The following is a 17,670-nucleotide window of genomic DNA, read 5'->3' as shown; positions in this document are numbered from 1 at the left end:
GAGCATAGTACTAGACCAACTCTCCAAACATGTAGCCTCTAGCACTAGGATACATAGGAGTACCATACAGAGTAGACAAACAGGTTAAGCTATTTCAATGAATACAGTATCAGTGCCTAAGAAAAGGACAGAAATGTAAGCAATTCTGTCCTTTACATGTACCAAGTAGTCAATCCTAACCTCTCAGAGAATAATGCTAGTAATGGACCAACTTCACGCTGAACGTGAATCAGCCCAAAAGGCCTGGACTGCACTTTCAAATGTCTCTTTTTCTCAAAAACTAAACTGCAAATGTAGATCGGAACTGTTGTTCCGAATTCCAAAAAGTTAAATGCCTATGTGTCTTAAGCTTTTTTTTTCCCCCCGCTTTTTTCGGGGGGGGGGGGGCAGGGGGGTGTCTGTGTGTGTGGATTATTTTTTATATAATTCACCCTCCTTATCAACAAGGAAGTTTGCAAGAAATCAGAAAGTCCCTATTCACTAAACACTTATCTTTATTCAGCTTACATTATCTAGAGAAGAAAATATAATTTCTGTGCTATAGCTGAGCAACTGATTCAGCAAAGGACTTCGGCACATGCTTTCACAAAACAAGGGAACTTTTATAATTTTAAGTCCTTTTGATGGACAGGAATCTAAATGGTTACAACTGTAGGTAGTAACTGATTTTAGAAGAAACAGATTCTATTGAAAAGCAAAGCCCACCACCCATACACACTTTTTCTCAGTAAAATTAACAATGGGAAAAAAAGATATTAAATTATAAGATATGAGATAGAAATGGAAATAACAAATGTATTACAGTTGAGCAGTGGCAAATTTTAAAAAGAAAAAACGTGGACCTACACAAGCCTAGCTTAAAAAAAAAACCTGATACAGCAACTCCTGAAGTTACCGGGCTTTGTAAGAGCTCCTTCTTACTTATTTTGTCTCAGTTTATCTTCAATGACTGCAAAAGTTAAGGTCTGAGTCAGAAGAATTACAGTCCTATCCTGCAAAGCAAACTGGCTCACACCAGCTTCATCAAAACTTACTGATTAAGAGAGCAGCCAACACTCAGGCAAGTCAAGATTATAACAACTTTAGAGTATGTTAATTATACAAACAAGTTACTTAACTGCATTCAGGTTACACATTCTTAACTGCAGGGCTCATTCAACATCAAAAAGCAGTCCATTCAAAATACGTTCTCTGCACTTCTAGGATTTGAGTTACTGCATATCCTGCTGATACCTACCCAAGATCTCTGCAGGGACACATTACAAGCATGGTACTGAGTAACTCCGTCTGAAGTATGCACTTGCCAGTGTACTGACAGACACCAGATTGTCCAAGCAATTAAACTATTAACAGTTGTCCTCCAGAAGCACTAATATTTTCTTCAGTTAGACTTAAAAACTTCGTAGGAAAAACCCACTGTATTTCATACCTGTGTTCCAAAATACACAGAAACATGTTGCTCATTAACCACCTGGCTATCTATTAAAACATTTTATAAAAGAAAAGCACAAATCAGGACATAGCAATAAGGACACTTAGTCCTTTGGACAATTACCAAGCTATTATGAAGAAGAACACTCAGAGTTTAAAGTGAAGTTTTGAACACAAAACCTATGTGAGAGTTCACACCACTTATACGTTTAATAATTAAACAGGACAATACTTCTGTTCCTGTCTTTATCCTTACACTCATGATGGTTTACCAGTAACTGCCCAATTAGCAAAAGACAAAGGAAGGAGCTACTCATGACCATTAACTCCTACCTAAGAAGCACCACCACTGCATGTAAACGAACTTGCTAGGTTTCCTAAAAAACACACCTTGATTAAAGGAGGCTTACATTCCCCTGCTAATGAAATAATCTATGCATAGATCTTAACTGACTGCACAGTGGATTTTTGGTCATTCATTTCAACGGATGAAAAATCAAATAATTATTTTGCCTGAAAATAAGATTTGCAGAATAAAACAGGTTTGCCCTGTTCAGATTCCCAAGATCTATTTCAAAGCACGCAGCAGAGAAAATAAACACCTGGATGTATTTGTTGAGCACTGCAACTTAGTTCTGTTCAAACAGTTAAGTAAGTTAGCTGTAATTTTATCATAAAATAACAAATAGGAAGCATAGCTTAAGGACTCAAATTACCAATTTACAAATAAACATCAAGTTGTTCAGATCATCACTCTGCATTTCAGATTATTTCCATTTCGCTGAGTGGGAGTATTCACCTACTTCCTTGGCAGACAAAGAGAAAACAGTAGAGCAAGGAGAAAATTAAACGAGTTGCCTGCAAATTGATTTAAACAGTGAACAAAACCCATCAAGCATAATCATATTTCAATTCAACCAAGTAAGGCAGCTTTTCTAGAAATTTCAAGCATTCCATAAATGGTAAGTATAGCTGTCAGTTTGGAGGCTGAGACTTTTGTTTTCAGCATTTACCCAAAAGCCTAAAATCTTGACAGGTATGCAATGATTCAATTAAATGTTAAAGGGAGATACAGTCACAAAGTAAGTGCATATATCAGAGGGAATAAACTGTGAAAGAAACCATGAAAGCAGTTTTCAGCAGACCATAATATTAACGCTTCTCTTTTCCAAAACCCTTAGCAAGCATCTCCTCTGAAGTCTAAAAATCTACCCTTTCCCCTGGATGTTAAGTCCCCGGGAAAATAAAGGGAGAATCAACTGATAAAAAATAGCAGAAGTCACCAGCCTACTTTCCTTCACCTTTTCAGTTTTATTTTGGTGAGTGAGCAAAGGAACACAAGCAAGGGCAATACAAACAGTTCAGTGCTCAGCATTTTTAAGTAACTCTTTTTATGTGATTACAAATTATTTCTTCTGAAATATTTAATTTTTGTCCTTACAGGGAGGATGGATGAGGGGTGGGAGGGAAAAGGAGGAAAAGAAAAAAAAAAGAGAATAAGAAGCAATAATGGTATTCTGAGAGCAAAGTGCCCATCCATGAACTAAGAGGTAGTATTTCAGGTTATGTAAAAACCTCCCTCAAGTAGCTAATTAAGATATAGAATTGACAAAAAATTACAGGAGCAGCCAGCTATTCTTCCTGATCCAAAGCACAGTAGATAATATGGTGTCTGGGGACAGAATGCAAGGCTGTAATAAGAAAAAAGATCTGTATGTAAGTATGTATGCAAGACTTAAGAAGGCATGCTCCCCACAGTGGGGAAAAAATAATCAGAAACAGAGCTGTACAGCACTGCTTTCTGATTTAGACTGAATGGATGCTGCAGGGTTAGGTGATGGAAATGGAGTAACCATCTGCGGGATGACTTTGTCCCTAGGAAACAGATATTGAGACAGGCAAAACAAAAACTGACAACTGCCTCATCTCCAGGCTAAAGCAAAGACAACCAAAACATTATGTTACCAAGAAACAGAAAAAGACCTTATGGTTCAAGTACAGCACGAATGGGTGTATAAAGACATTTTAAAATTAACACCAAGTACTGTAAGTGGGAAATTGCTCAAAAAAAAGACAAACCTTAAAAATTTATGAAGCATGAAGTGTTTTCACAAATCTGCAGTCAGTGGCCCCAAAATGTAGCAACATATTTTGAACACAAAAGGAATTCCATTTGTTTTTTAAATTTAAGTTAATTTAAATTGGTTTTAATCAATGACTCTCCATCGGTCAAGCAGTGGCCTGACATCACAGAGTCTTCATAAAGGGATGGGTAAAAGAAGCTCCTTCCCTTTCTTACCCCTACCACATCCCTCATCACACAACACTGCCCTTTCAGTTATGCTGTCATCACTGTCCAGGAAGGCAGCACTGTGAACCAGGTCAAGAAACTAACCTGGATTAAAAAAAAACCACCCAAGAAACACCAAACCCAAAACAAACAAAACCCAAACAAAACACACAAACCAACCAACCAACCCACCCCCCACATATTCCACATATCTTTATTTAAAAATATTTTTTAAAAGCGCAAAACAAAACAAACAAAAAAAACACCAACAAAAACAACAAAAAAAACCCACCACCACAGAAAAAACCCAGGATCCATTTCTTCACAGTACAGCTCTACAAAAAAGCTATATTAGCATAACTGATGGGTCAGGCAAAAAAGATGAGCACTTTATACTGGAATCACTGTCAAAGCCCTCACCTTACATGCTAGCATTGTTGTCTGAACAGATACAATCTAGCAAGCAAATACATCACCTAACACTCCAAATATACAACAAATATTCACCAGTCCTATTCACATCCTTCTGCAGTAGTAAGAACAAATTATTCCTCTTTGTGCAAAATCACAGCAAGGCAGCTTCAGCTGTGATTAGAATCTAGAACTTCTTACCCTTGATTGTCTCAAGCCATGATAGGTCATGCTTTATCCCATAGAAACACCAGTCTTGGATGGACAAAAGGTAGAGGATTTTTTCTTAAATGTAATTTTGATATATAGATATGTATCTCCATAGCAAGAAAAAACCCAGGACTGATTAACACACCTTTAAATGTGGCCTTCACAGAGGAAAACAGCCTGCTCCCAGACAGAAAAAAAGCCATGGTGGTAAAAGCGAGGGTTCTTTTTCCTTCTCCATGCAGAACAAATTTGGGCCCAACCTGGTTACCCCTGTATACTTCCTCAACATACATATAAGCTAATATGGGAAACATATTCAAAGCTTTTGAACAGACACTTGAGATGTTTTCACGTTAAAAGGTGTGTGTAGGTATGAGCACAGCTCCAAATATCTTTAAAAACCGCATACTTGGAAATATCCTAACACATATATCCCTACCTGCCCACAAGCTGTGCAGACTAATATCTGCTACCAAGAACCTTATTCAACAAATGGCAGCGCAGCTTTGAACCAAGTGAATTGATGATCTCACACAGATTTGTAAAATAATGTATTCTGTTAAGCGCCAACAGAAGCATTTACGTGCCGGCACTACCCTCCCCTGGACAGAACTAACATTGCAGAGTGTTTATATTCCTTAAAGGCCATGACACTGCTGTTCCTAGGGACCATACTAGGTGCCCTAACAAGGTGCCAGAGATCCATCCCTCCTTGTTTCAAGGGGCCAAGCGAAGAGAACTAACAGCAAGCAACTGTTCATGTCAGAGAACAGCCAGCTGCATGGCAGTGCTGATCAACCAGTCCCAGCTAAATCCTTGCCCTAGGGGAGCTGACCCACAACCTAGCCTTACTTATCGGTACGTCTTGTCACTTATCTATTATGATATAATAGATACAAAAAAATGAGCTTTAGAACTACCTTGTGTTTAAAAGATGATCACACTTCCCAGCTTGGGAAGACATGTCCCAAGAAAAGCAAAGGCACATATTTTTAGTAGTTAGGAATACAACTTCTGCCTCCAGCTCTGTCCAACCATACTTTTTTTCCCCACCACCAGAAAGCAAACTTAAACTTGGTGTTCAGGAAGTAAGACCACAGTGACACACTTGGCTACATGACTGCAAATTGTGACACATACATAGAAATTATTTCTAGCATTAATATAGATTTTTCTGCCAAATAGGTCATATTATTGACATCAAGAGTCCTGTAACAGGCCAAATATCAGCAGAAGAGTAGAAACTGCAGAAAACAGAGCTTAGAAGGGACGTTTCCCAGCCTGTTTCCCCTTACTAGAAATTGACTTAAAATCCTTCCAAACAAAAGCCTGGTTCCTCCTGTTCTAAAAAACTTCTGCCATGACAATTTCAGTTACCTCAGGAATCTATATAACACAGCCGAAATATCCTTGCCATTAAGAATCTTGGTAATTTCTAAGCTAAATCTCCTTTTTGGACACTGTAATCCAGTAATCCTACCCCTCCACTGGACTTCAAAAACTGCTTTTTCTGCAGCAGACTCCCACATATTAGAAGACAGTTATCATGACTTGCCTCAGTTTTGTTTTCTCCAGATGAAACAAGCACAGCTGCTCCCTCACTTAACAGAAACTTGGTATAGTTTATTTGCATAGGAAAAAAACCCTATAATACAGCTTTTATCCTCAAGTTTGAGCCTATGCCAGGAGTTGCACCAATTCAGTTACCGTGGCTATAAGCAAACATACACACAAGAGGGTGCAATACAAACACTGTAATCAGACCAAACCTTGACAAAGTCATCAGTGATAATGCAACTCTCAGCACTAAGTGGTAATAATTTAGACGTATTCAATACTGTCATTCAGAACTGCAAAACAGAACATAATTTCAAGGAAGAATTTTTTGATGACTTGAAATGAAATCTGATGGCTCAGAAGGCCATATTGTAAACAGCGATTTTAATGAGCTGGACAGTGGCACAAACTATAGGCCAAAGCACCGGGGTATTTTCACACTGAACTTCCCACTGATTTAATAAGACTTTAGAACCTAAATAGAACCTAAGACCCACAAAACCTGTAGAAATCTGAGCCTACAAATACCTTCTTAAAGCACTCATTCTGCTGTTTAGTTAACTACAGACAGAATCCTCCAACCACTTTGTACCCTATGGAATCCCTGAACTGGAACACTTCTCAAAAAAACCCCAACACACCAACAAAACCAAACCACCACCACCACCACTTTTTCTTAGAGATGCAATCACACTTTGGCATGCAAGACTTTACATAGATATTTTTACCTATTCATCTCAATATGCTCACCAAATGATTATCCAATTCTTTTTATAGTTAGGAAACTGAGGCAAATTTTATATCATCTCCACATTGACACCAGCCAGTAGCACTGCTAGGAACAGCCCACCCAAACTTTTTGTTCTTAATATTGTGCCTCGTCTACCAGGCCACACCACACAGTCAGAAGGCAACCTGTTTCAACTCAGTACCCATATAGCGTTAACACAATTACCCCCTCCACCACCAACCCTCTCTTTCTTAACACAGTGCCTTTGCTAATTGAATCAAAATGCTTTTTGGCTTGTGGGTTGGTGGCGGTGGTTTGGGTTTTGGGTTTTTTTGTTTGGGCAGTTTTTTCCCCTTGCATACTAACAATATGAGTGCTACAATTCAAGACTACCATGAAAAAACATGTTAATTTTTTTGTTTTAGCGGAAAAACTGTGACGCAGTACAAAAGAAAAACTTTGCTGCCACCTAGAGATAAAATCTTTAAGAAACACAGGGCAAAGAAAAATGCATCTCCTTTTTCCTCAACTTCCAAAGCCAAAGTCTTTCATTTCTCAAAATATTAAAAAAAAAAAAGGTACAAATTGAAGCTTTCTGATTTTGAAAATAAAATCACAAAATGAGTTATACACATTGAGACCCAGGATCTATGTATCGCATCTTTGGTAGTGACCAGCAGAAAATGTTTATTAAAAAAACACTAAGTACCCAGCAAGGAGAGTAATAAACCCAATCTCTAGCAGTCTACAACTTAGGGCTATCTGCTGTCCACAGCTGAAATCTACATCATGTCTTTTTGTTCAGCAGTCCTTGATGGATACTATGAATCAGTCTAAACTCTCTCCAAACCAATTTATATCATCACCTCAAAAACTGCTGTCCCAGTGAGTTTCATAGCTCACTGGCAAGGGAAAATACTTTTTACTTATCCTTTACCCAACCTTTATGCCCTCTCAAGCATGTTATTAGAGAGAATTCCCCTATTCACCATAATGCTAGATTTCGTCTGTTGGGTTTTTTCTTCTCCACAATCTATTTTCCAATCTGAAAAAGGTTTTTTGTATGTTGTTTAATCTTTCTGCAGAAGCCATTCCATAACTGATTGTCTTTGCCACGTTTTTCTGCATTTTGCAATACCCTTTCCTGAGCTGTTTAGACAAAACTCTGCAAAATACTGACTATGTAGGCATGGTTTGGATTTACACTCTTATTAAAAAATAATGGGGTCTGTTTTCTTCTACTCTTTTCATAGTAATTCCTAATCCACCTATTACCTGTTTGAAAATTGCCAGCTGCTGAACAATGAGGACCCCTTACAGTGACTCCAGGATCTGTATCGCAGTGGCAACAGATGTCATATTTACTACTGTAGGTGAACTAGTTTTCCCTACATATATTTTTTTCACTTGTTAACACAGAACTGACATGTTTTTATCACCTTGTTACTCAACACTATGAATTACTGCCAGCTCTTGCTTCTGTATTACCCTTCCTTGTGTACCATATGCAAAGGTAATTATTTCAGTACTCTCTTCCCATACAGTTTATGACTATGTTGAATATCACAGGTGTCTGTGAGGCTCAGATGATATCTCCACTATATTACAAAAACTGGCTACATGCTCTGCTTCCTCCACTTGCCACTTTTGAACCATGACAATTCTTCTTTTTCCACAAAACTTTAATCTTCCAAAATTCTTTTGTTAGAGACCACTATGACTTTTTTTTTTAATCATAATATAGCATGGTCACATCTATAATAGTAAGTTAAAAGGCACCTGCCTCTGTCCCTCAGACACAAGTCAACCCAAACTACAAGAAACTTCCCAAGCCTCCAAAACAGCCTTGACAGATACAAACTACATGCTCAAAACAAACCTTCCTCTGGGCTAACTCCCAAGCTATGCTCCAGGATCATTCCAGGGTTAGGTCCAGGTCACAGACCATTCAAACAGTTCAACACTATTGACAATTTCACAGTTCCAGTGCCTGGGACACTGACACTGCCTAGTTCATTACTAAACAATCTGATACCATATACTTATGTAACCTTATCTGACTATTGAACAGTATCCTCAAGAAGAAGTGTCAATGTTTTCCCAGTGCAAAACTAGTAACCGTGTGAGCAAACATGCTATTTCTTATTGTAATTTCTACAGTTTGATCAGTTCAGCCATTATACTTAAGAATCTTCTCTGAAGCTTTACCTTAAAAAGTAGCATCATATCCCTCTAGCACCACTAGCAATTGCACTGGCAGATCACACATCACCAATAAGGATGCAGCAATTTTTACAATAATCTCCTTCAGAACTCTTGAAAGAAATGTCCCATTGTTCTGTGAGATCATTACTATTCTTTCTATCCCTGTTCTCAAACTATTGTCCTCATCTGAACACCATTTCCATTTTATGGCTTTTAAAAAAAAAGCTCAATTAACTTTTACTCTGTTGCTCAACTACAAAAGGGATATAACAAGGCTTGTGATGTAAAAAGCCTTTCTGATGGGTAGTGTACGTTTAACCCTTGTTTCAGATATGGTACATTTCAAACAGTCTCCTTGCCTTTACAGTCTTCACTCATTTTCAGTGATCACTTTAACTTTATTTTTTTCTAGTTACTTCTTTGAAATTAAATATGACTATGATGGATTCCAGAAGGAGACTTCCCTCTTACAAATACATTAATTTTGTATACACTGTGGTCACTTTCAAAGAATGATCCCTCACAGTAAAGTATGATCTAAGTACTGCCTGCTACTCAGGACTAAATTGACTTTCTTCTGCATGCGGAAGTTCTCTGATTATTCACCCAGAGAAGTCACACAGTTCATTTGCACTGCATCGCTCGCTCAGCCCCTAGGGCTGCTGCCCTAATCAGAGGGCTGACAGGAAGCCTCTCTTCATACTCTGGATTTTGATCCGTTCAGATTTTTCAATATTCATGAATCAAATAGGTAAGATAAATACAAATCTACACTCTCATTACCAAGGAGAGAAAGGAAGTTCAGACCAACAGTTCTAAGAGCAATGTGTTTAGTTTTACAAAGTGGAAAAGACACTGACGAGCTAAACACACAGTGCATCTTTCCTCTCTAATGCATAACTTATTTTCTCATTTATTTCAAGATTACTGATGCGTTCCATCGTTCAATTCCAACTCGGATTCCCAAACTAAAGCCTACAAGCACAACCAAAGTACCTGTCAAAATTCCTGGTGGGCATCTCAACAAACCACTCCAAGACAGCAGTTCTGGAAAGCTATGCATTGTAAGAACTGTGTCCAAAACCTGCCTTCAAAGCGGAGAGAGAAAGTAAGTAATTTTCTGTGATCTATGCCATTAAAATGGATTGAGCAATCTGAATCTAAACAGCAATTGTTTCCATTGGGGAGAAGTCTAAACCATCCACATGGTCAGCACCCTCAATGGTCACCAATCACAGGACAGCAAGAGACAGTCAGATTCTTAGGAGCCAAAGGTAACTGCATGTCTGCAGGGATAAAGCGGTGTTCCCATTTCTCTGGTGAAATTTCAGAATTTGGCCCTCACAGTAGAGAAGTACATGAGACACAAATAAGCTCTTACTATAAATTCAGTTTTGACATGTTACACAAATAACTATACTAATGTTGTCTTAGTAGATTTATAAAAACATATGGTCAGTCAAATGAAGAGAGCTTGAAGAAGGTGCTGTTTTGTTTTCAAAGTTGAGCTAGTCAAGAGGTGCTTCAGGATACCTTATGTTCAATAGTAAAAACAGAATGAAGAGAAGTATGGAGAAATACATATGAAGATTAGACGTTTGTATGAAGTAGTAAGTAAAAACAGAATGAAGAGAGGTATGGAGAAATTTTATAATGCATAGAACTTAGACATGCAGAGCTCCTTGTGCCAAGCATCACTTTAAAAACATGATCTGAAGATAAACAACTCGCGTCTCAATGAGTTAAGTAGTGTGATTATCCTCTATCGCATTTGTGGAGATGTTATCTTAGGAAAATAGATGCAAGAAGTGAGATGGATATTGTTTGTATTAGCTGAATGAACTTTCACCATTTTATTTGTACTACAATGTTTAGATTTCAGTTCACTTAATCAGTATTCTGGAACTGATCAAAATTTGCATGAAGCTTAACAGTAAGTTTTAACTTACATAGAAGTGCAATTTTGTTCTTGCATTCCTCCACAATTTTGCCCTTCAACTGCTCGACATTCAAGTAAAACAGATAACCGTGTTCATAACTTTTTTTTAACCAAACTAACTCTTTGCACAAGTACTTCTAGTTCACCCATGAAAGAATTTTTTGCTTTTCTTGACACATACCTTCTTTAAAAGATTTACAAGTCACTCAAAGTTTCCTTTCAACCAAGGCATACCAAAAAAAAACCCCAAACAAACCAAAAATATCAGAACATTAGAAGAGACTCCAGGTTTGTTGCTTTCACTTTTCTGTGAAATAGCAATCATTGCTCTAAAAAAACCCCCAAAATTTCTCACTGTTCCACTTTAGAAAGTTTAAACTAACAAGATACCATTATTGCAAGAAATGTGCACACCACACACACCCCAGGAATCCTGTAATACCAACTAATAAGAGTTACTGTTGTAGAATATAAACATTAATTTATTTCCCTGATATTAACGTTTCCCTCATTCTTCTTCCCCTAACAGAGTGCATTCCAACAGTCTAAACGGCTCAACTGATAATGTGTGGAAAAACTCCTTTCACATAGGTCTTTCTTTAAGAACTGCCAAATCCTAATTCCTAAATAAAGCAAAAGCTGGTGGTGATCACAGTGCCATAGCCAGAATTGCGATCCTTTTGTTGAAGCAAGGAGTTTGATACATTCAGTTACCCGATTTTTTCCCCTTTTATTTCACAGCTAAAAGTTTAACTTAACCACTGAGACAGTACAACACATTAGCACTGCTGCGTGACTATTTTTACAAATCCACAACAGAAACCTATGTCTCTCACAACAGCTCCACAAGAAATTCTCCAGGAGTATTTAAAAAAAGAAGTTTAAAAAGATCAGTCTACTGAAAAATTATTTCAGCTTGTATCTTACAAGGCACAGTTGTGTCAAAACACAGAAATTAAAGAATGACTCTTCCGTATCAAAAATAAAAGCCTTCAAATTTTATTCACTAAATCTGCAGGTAACTGTAAAGTTCTGAGGCTCCATGTCATGTATGCTCAGATCCAAATAAAGTTCACATTCACAGAAGCATACCAATACATGTTCTTCAACTTGCACAATGAATGTATGTAAACGTGAAGAAACAAATTTCAAAAAGCAGTTGTCAACATGGCATGCTTATCAGATAAATCTTCAGTACAAGAACAAGTTTCATCAGAAGGGACAGCAACTCATGGATGAGCCAAAAAAAAAAAAAAAAAAAAAAAAAAAAAAGGAAGATACAAACCTCTTCTTACACACAGGTCCACCAACAGATCTCGGCTCCAATCAAGCAACAAATTTCCCACTGAATGTGCTACAACAGTCCAGTTCTTGGCAACTGCAAACCACGTATTACAAATTGACGCTATTTGGCACTCTTTATTGCCAGTCTACAGCAAGACAAGAAAACCTCTAGCAAAAGAAATTAATTCCCACAATAGCATCCTTTGCTTTAGAGCTCACAAAGGACCCCACAAGTACTGTCAAACCATTGTCCATGGTACCATATTATGCTTCTCACCTGTTTGTACTGCTGACATAGAAAAGTTTCCCGTCTTTTACTCCTGTCTTGGGATGACACAATTAATTTCTACCTATGAGGTACATGGCCCACATAGGCTCTTACTTAAGGATCTAAGCAAACTGACAAATGGGGATACTCTTATGGGATTAAGGGAGACAAATTAAGCACAGAGAAAGACAAAGAGTGGTAACATAAAAGGAGGAAACTGGAAGAAATTCTGAAAAATAAAAGTTCATCCCTCTCCCTCAAACTGTTTGGGAGATGTGGCATGCTGGCTACAAGCAAGATACGGACATTTACAGTGTTGTGAGCAGTGCTCTTTCTGTTCAGGGAGAGAAGAGGAAAAAGTTGGTGCCTAAACAAACTACTTAGTATTCCTTACCCTCTCCCTTAGGGTTCTAAAGGCAATACAAAAACCAAATCAAGACTGGACAAAGGGAGGGAAGGAAGCTCTGCAGTTAAATGACTTGGGACACGCATAACACTGACAAACAGACAATGATCCCTAACCACACTCTCCACAAGATTCTCAAAGTTAAAGGTGTGCTGAAGAAGTTATTGGGCAAGTTTCTTTAGTTTGTGTCACGTGACAAGGTAAATAGATGGATAACCCTTTCAAGTTTTTTTTTTCTTGGTTTTTGTTGGTTTGGGGTTTTTTTACATCTATAAACAATCTGCAGCAGGGTAAACATGTCTCAAAGGGAGAGTAACTACCTTTAATCTTTAATATGGATTATAAAATAATGATTTCCAATTATGTGGCCAAAGGCAAATTAAGAATTATTTATATACCCATACACTAGGATACATATTTTGTGATTTCATACCCTTTAAGTGAGTCCAAACACCCTTCACACACTTCATCTTACAACCAGCCTCTTCCAACTACAAGTTGTTAAGATCTAGGACACTTTTGAAGGCTGAGTTATTACGAGAGTATTCCATTGGTCAGACTTATTCTAGGACTAGACTTAAAGGACTTAGCAAAAGATCAATATTTAAAGATTACGTTTTTAATTCTGGTTTGCACTACAGTCGCGGTAGAGATGCTTTTCTAAAATAGGTCGGCAAATGAAGTTGAATAATAAGCCTTTTTTTTAACAAAACGATGTTTCACAGAAGAACTTGATCAAGTCTGTCAAAAGTGCTCACTAATAAGCAATTATTTTCTTGTATTGCTGCTTACATTGTACATCGTAAACTCTGATTTCATATTTCATGCCATCTAATTTTAAAGCATTTTACCATATCCATAAGATGCAATACAAATTAACCTTTGATTTTACGTCTGTTGTAAGCGAAAAATAGCTACACAAAATAAAAGTAACAGATGTTGTTCTTTACTGATGGCTTATGTCAACTTAATACAACAGGCTCCACATAAAGAACCTGCCGACAAGTTTACAATGCTGGGATACTGACAGCAGGTACCTGGTTTGCACAACACTCAACTGTACATAACACATTCAAATAATGTTCTTGAAGTGAAGTGCATATCATGTTATTAGCACAGAGCTGGATTAGACACCTCCAGAGGTTACTTCCCACTTGAATGACTGTAGTAGTTCAACAATGCAATTGCAAAAATCACAATGAGTTTTACATAACTGGAAGAGTTGTGATTCACAGTCTCATCTCTAAGTCAAATGGTTTACCCATAATGCCAAAAGTTTATCATCCAAGTCCTGCTTTGTATCCAGTTTCTAAAGGAAAGCTGCCAACATCATAAAAATCAGCTTACCACCCACCCAGATGAAACCTCTGCTTGGCAAAATATGCAGGTAGGCTCTTAACACATCTAGAACTCCTGAATGAAAAATTCCCAATGAAGAGCATTTACCATGGAAACTGGAACGGCTCATGGACCCTATACGCAACTAAAAATAAAAACAGAATGCTCAGGAGCCTTATTAGGGCTTGTGATCCCTCTTTATTACATACTTACCACTTTTATATTGCTCCCCCTCAAACTATTCTCCAAGAGCCTTTTCACACGAAATAAGCAACCATTGTCAAGACACTGGAAGATCTGGAGTCTTCCAAGAGGTGCAGATAACTCCCAATAACTCCCAAATCTTACCAATACAATATTTAAAAAAATAAATTTGAAAAAAACAAAATCAATAAAATAGGACACTACAAAGTGTTAAAGTCATTTTAATTACCTATATCTACCCAAATTTCTACACTAAATCTCAGCATTACAGATGCAACCACAGGCTGTAAAGAGCTTTAAGACACATTGACAAAGGCCAAGTATAGGAGCCAGATATTACAGTCAGGAAAAGAGACAAATCAGCCATAGTACCACACACCAAAGAGCAATGGCTGTAGAAAAGCAGTTTAACTCCTGCCCTTCTACAAAACACACGTCAAGCGTGATGTGCAACACCCCAGTGAGCACATGGGTGATGCTTCTCAAGTACCACACGTAATGGCAATTGAACACACATTATGCAATATCCTTCCATCACAGAAACTCAAGTTTGGAAGCAAACACAGCGTAGAAACTAAATGAATGCAGGGGACATCTGAGCTTGAACTCAAGGCGGTTTTCTCACACAGACACACCGCTTTTTAGAACTCGTTTAAAATGTATTTTTGCTCAGTGGGCCCCTGTTGTTACTTAAGTACCGGTATTTTCGCCTGCGTTTCATCCTCTATCTATCCCGAGTCTGAAGGGTTAGATATTAGATCTCGCCTGCCTGAGGAGATTTTGCCTACAAACAAAACCGCCACCGGTAGCAAGCAGCGAAAAGATGGCACAGGAAGAAAAAGCAAGTGAGAAAGGAAAAACAGAAGATGTAAATTAAAAGAGCGGAGGAGAAGAGAAAGGTGGAGGGATGGAAGAAGGGGGCAAGTGGGAGGAAAAAAACCCACAACACGAAAAGGAAGAAGGGCCGGGGAGGAGGGGAGGGGACCGGCCCTCGGGATGGCTGTTTCGGGGCGAGCTGCAGGAGACCAGTACCTGGACTGCTGCCTGCCGCAGACACAGCCTCCCACCACGGCTCCTCCAGCATGTCCCCCATGCCGCCGCCGCCGCCACGCGCGAGCCGTTCCTGCCCTGCCCCGCCCCCCCGACGCGCTTGCGCACTGGCGCCGCCCGGCGGCGAGGCGGGGCCGCGGGGGGCCGCGCTGTTATCGCTGTCCGGCGGGAAACCGCGCCTCGGGAGCGCATGACTGATTTTTTCCCCCCTAAGCAATAAAAGTAGGCGTTTAAAATGCATGGTGTTTTGATGTCGGCTTGTTTTTCAGTGAAAAAATACAGATTAAGCGGGAAAAAGAGAAAGGAATTAAAAATATTGCCCTCTCCTTCACAGTATTTTTTTTTAATTGCCTGGATCCGAATCTGCACTGTAAAATACTTTTCTTGATTAACGCTCTTCGTTCCATCTTTTCTAAGCAGCAAATACAGACGCGGAAGCACTGCGCCGTACCTTGGCAGGGCCGCCCCTGCCGCGGCGGGACGGGGCCGCGCAGGCTCGGCGAGGCGCGTCTCCCCCGCCCCGAGGCTGGGCTCTGCCGCCGAGCACGTCCCGAGGCAAGCTGCGGGGCAGGCAGACAAGCATAAGGACACGACTCCATCACGAGGTGGCGCTATGATTCCATGCATGAAATTACTTGACTCTTTCTGAACTTTCACAAGCGGCTGTATTATTTATTTATTCGTTTATTTTTCCTTGGAGGGTGTAGATGAGTTAGGAACGCGGGTGATCGAGAGCTTAGCGTTGTTTTGCCCAAGGCTGCTAACGAACACGGCGCGGTGACACCCAGCCCTCGGACACAGGACGCTCCGTAAAACCCCATTTCCTCCGGCTCGCGGAGCACAGCCTAGCACAACACTGACTACCGGGAGAGTCCTTTAACGATCGAACCCATACACAGCGAAGCGGTTCACCTTTATGAAAACCGAAAATATTCAATGTTTCACGGAATAGCTTTCCCGCCGGAGAAACCGATTCCTGAGCGCTGCCGAGGCAGGCAGCTGCCGGGGCGGGAGCCGACGGCAGAGCCTCCCCGCTCCAGCAGGCCTGCTGCCCGCGCCCCTCAGCGCCCCCCGCCGTCCCTCGGGGCGCTGGGGCCTCCCTGCTGCCTGAGGCTGTGTCTGTCAGCACGGCCCGGCGCAGGGAGCCCGTGACGGCTATGTCTCCCGAGCCGCCAGCGACGGCCCGCCCGCCGCCTCGCCCAGGTGAGCGCCCTCAGCGCTCCGCCCCGGGCCACGCCTACTCTCCTCACGCAGGCACGGCCCAGCCCCCTGTCAGCCGTCCGTGCTTTACGGCCGGCGCCCTCACTTCGCGGCAGCATGGGGGAGGTGGCGACGGGAGCCGGCGCGTGGGAAGGAGGGGAGAAGCCACCACCCGACTGCGCTTTACGGCCGAGCGAGGTGGCACGTCAACAGCTATGGCGGAAGGGGAAGAGGCGCTGCCGCCGAGCAGCTGGTGAGTTACGGCGCTGTCGGTGCTCTTCCTCCCGCTGCCTACCGTCCCCTCCGCAGCGGGGCTGGGGGAGGGCAGGGGTGGGCAGGCAGGCGAGAAGGCCCCTCCCCCCGCCGCGCCGCGATCGGGGCGTGGGCCGCCCGTGGTCCTGCCGCGCTGAGCGCTCGGCGGGGAGAGGGCGGCAGGGAGGGTCCCCGGGGCGGCGGCGGCCCCAGCCCCCCGCCGGGCAGGCCCCGACACGGGGGCGGCATGGGGCGAGCCCGGGGCAAAGGGCTCTGGCGCTCGGCGGCTCCCCGGCCCCGGGAGGGAAAGGGCCGCCGCCAGAGCCGGGGCGGCCCGCGGCCGCGCTGGGCCCGGGGTGGGGCGGGGCGGCTGCCCCGCGCCGTGCCCACGTCCCCCTGCCTGCAGCGCGGTGGCTTTGTTCCGTTCAGCTTCCCCTTCTCCTGCACACCTGTCCGAGCGCAGTTGGCAGCGGTGGGTCCTGCCTTGTTTTCGGGTTGGTTTTGTTCGCCACTGTCCTCGAGTGCATCTGTTACTTAGAATGGATTTTACATTGAACCTGTAGGACAAGAATAGAGACTATTTCTGGAGCGTGTACAGGATCGTTTTGGTGGTGACAGTGACGTTAGTATCTGTTGCATGCGTATTCACTTAAGACTGCTGAGGCTTAAATAAACGTTGTGTTTAAACACTGAAGCTATTCTTACTGCACCCCACATCTCTATTCCTGTGCATCTGCACTTTGTTTTCCTCTTTGCGCCTCTGCATTGCATGTAATTTCTTTCCTTCCTGTTGTTCTGTGCCACTGCATTGCTCTTTGTCCTTCCCATGTACGCACTTTTCAAACAATTACACAGACCCACTTTTTATGATCACTTCCAATCTGATGTTTTTGCA

At 41.3% G+C, this 17,670-nt stretch overlaps 2 protein-coding genes across 5 annotated transcripts in view; one reads left to right on the top strand and one right to left on the bottom strand.

The window, feature by feature from the left end:
• The window catches only part of CMSS1 (cms1 ribosomal small subunit homolog), a 237,373-nt gene extending 221,857 nt beyond the window's left edge, over positions 1–15,516 (bottom strand). Inside the window, exon 1 of the mRNA XM_037378348.1 lies at positions 15,306–15,516. Coding sequence (XP_037234245.1) covers positions 15,306–15,366 — 61 coding nt within the window. The 5' untranslated portion in view covers positions 15,367–15,516. The remainder of the gene's footprint in view (positions 1–15,305) is intronic.
• A 1,133-nt stretch (positions 15,517–16,649) lies between these two features.
• Positions 16,650–17,670, top strand: part of TBC1D23 (TBC1 domain family member 23) — a 35,946-nt gene continuing 34,925 nt past the window's right edge. For all 4 annotated transcript variants that reach the window (XM_037378342.1, XM_037378343.1, XM_037378341.1 and 1 more), the window contains exon 1: positions 16,650–16,776. In XM_037378342.1, coding sequence (XP_037234239.1) covers positions 16,739–16,776 — 38 coding nt within the window. In that variant the 5' untranslated portion in view covers positions 16,650–16,738. The remainder of the gene's footprint in view (positions 16,777–17,670) is intronic.

The sequence above is a fragment of the Falco rusticolus genome, chromosome 2, assembly GCF_015220075.1.
Source record: "Falco rusticolus isolate bFalRus1 chromosome 2, bFalRus1.pri, whole genome shotgun sequence".
Lineage (NCBI taxonomy): Eukaryota > Metazoa > Chordata > Aves > Falconiformes > Falconidae > Falco > Falco rusticolus.
The sequence above is the reverse complement of the archived record's forward strand: the minus strand, read 5'-3'. Positions and strand labels throughout refer to the sequence as shown.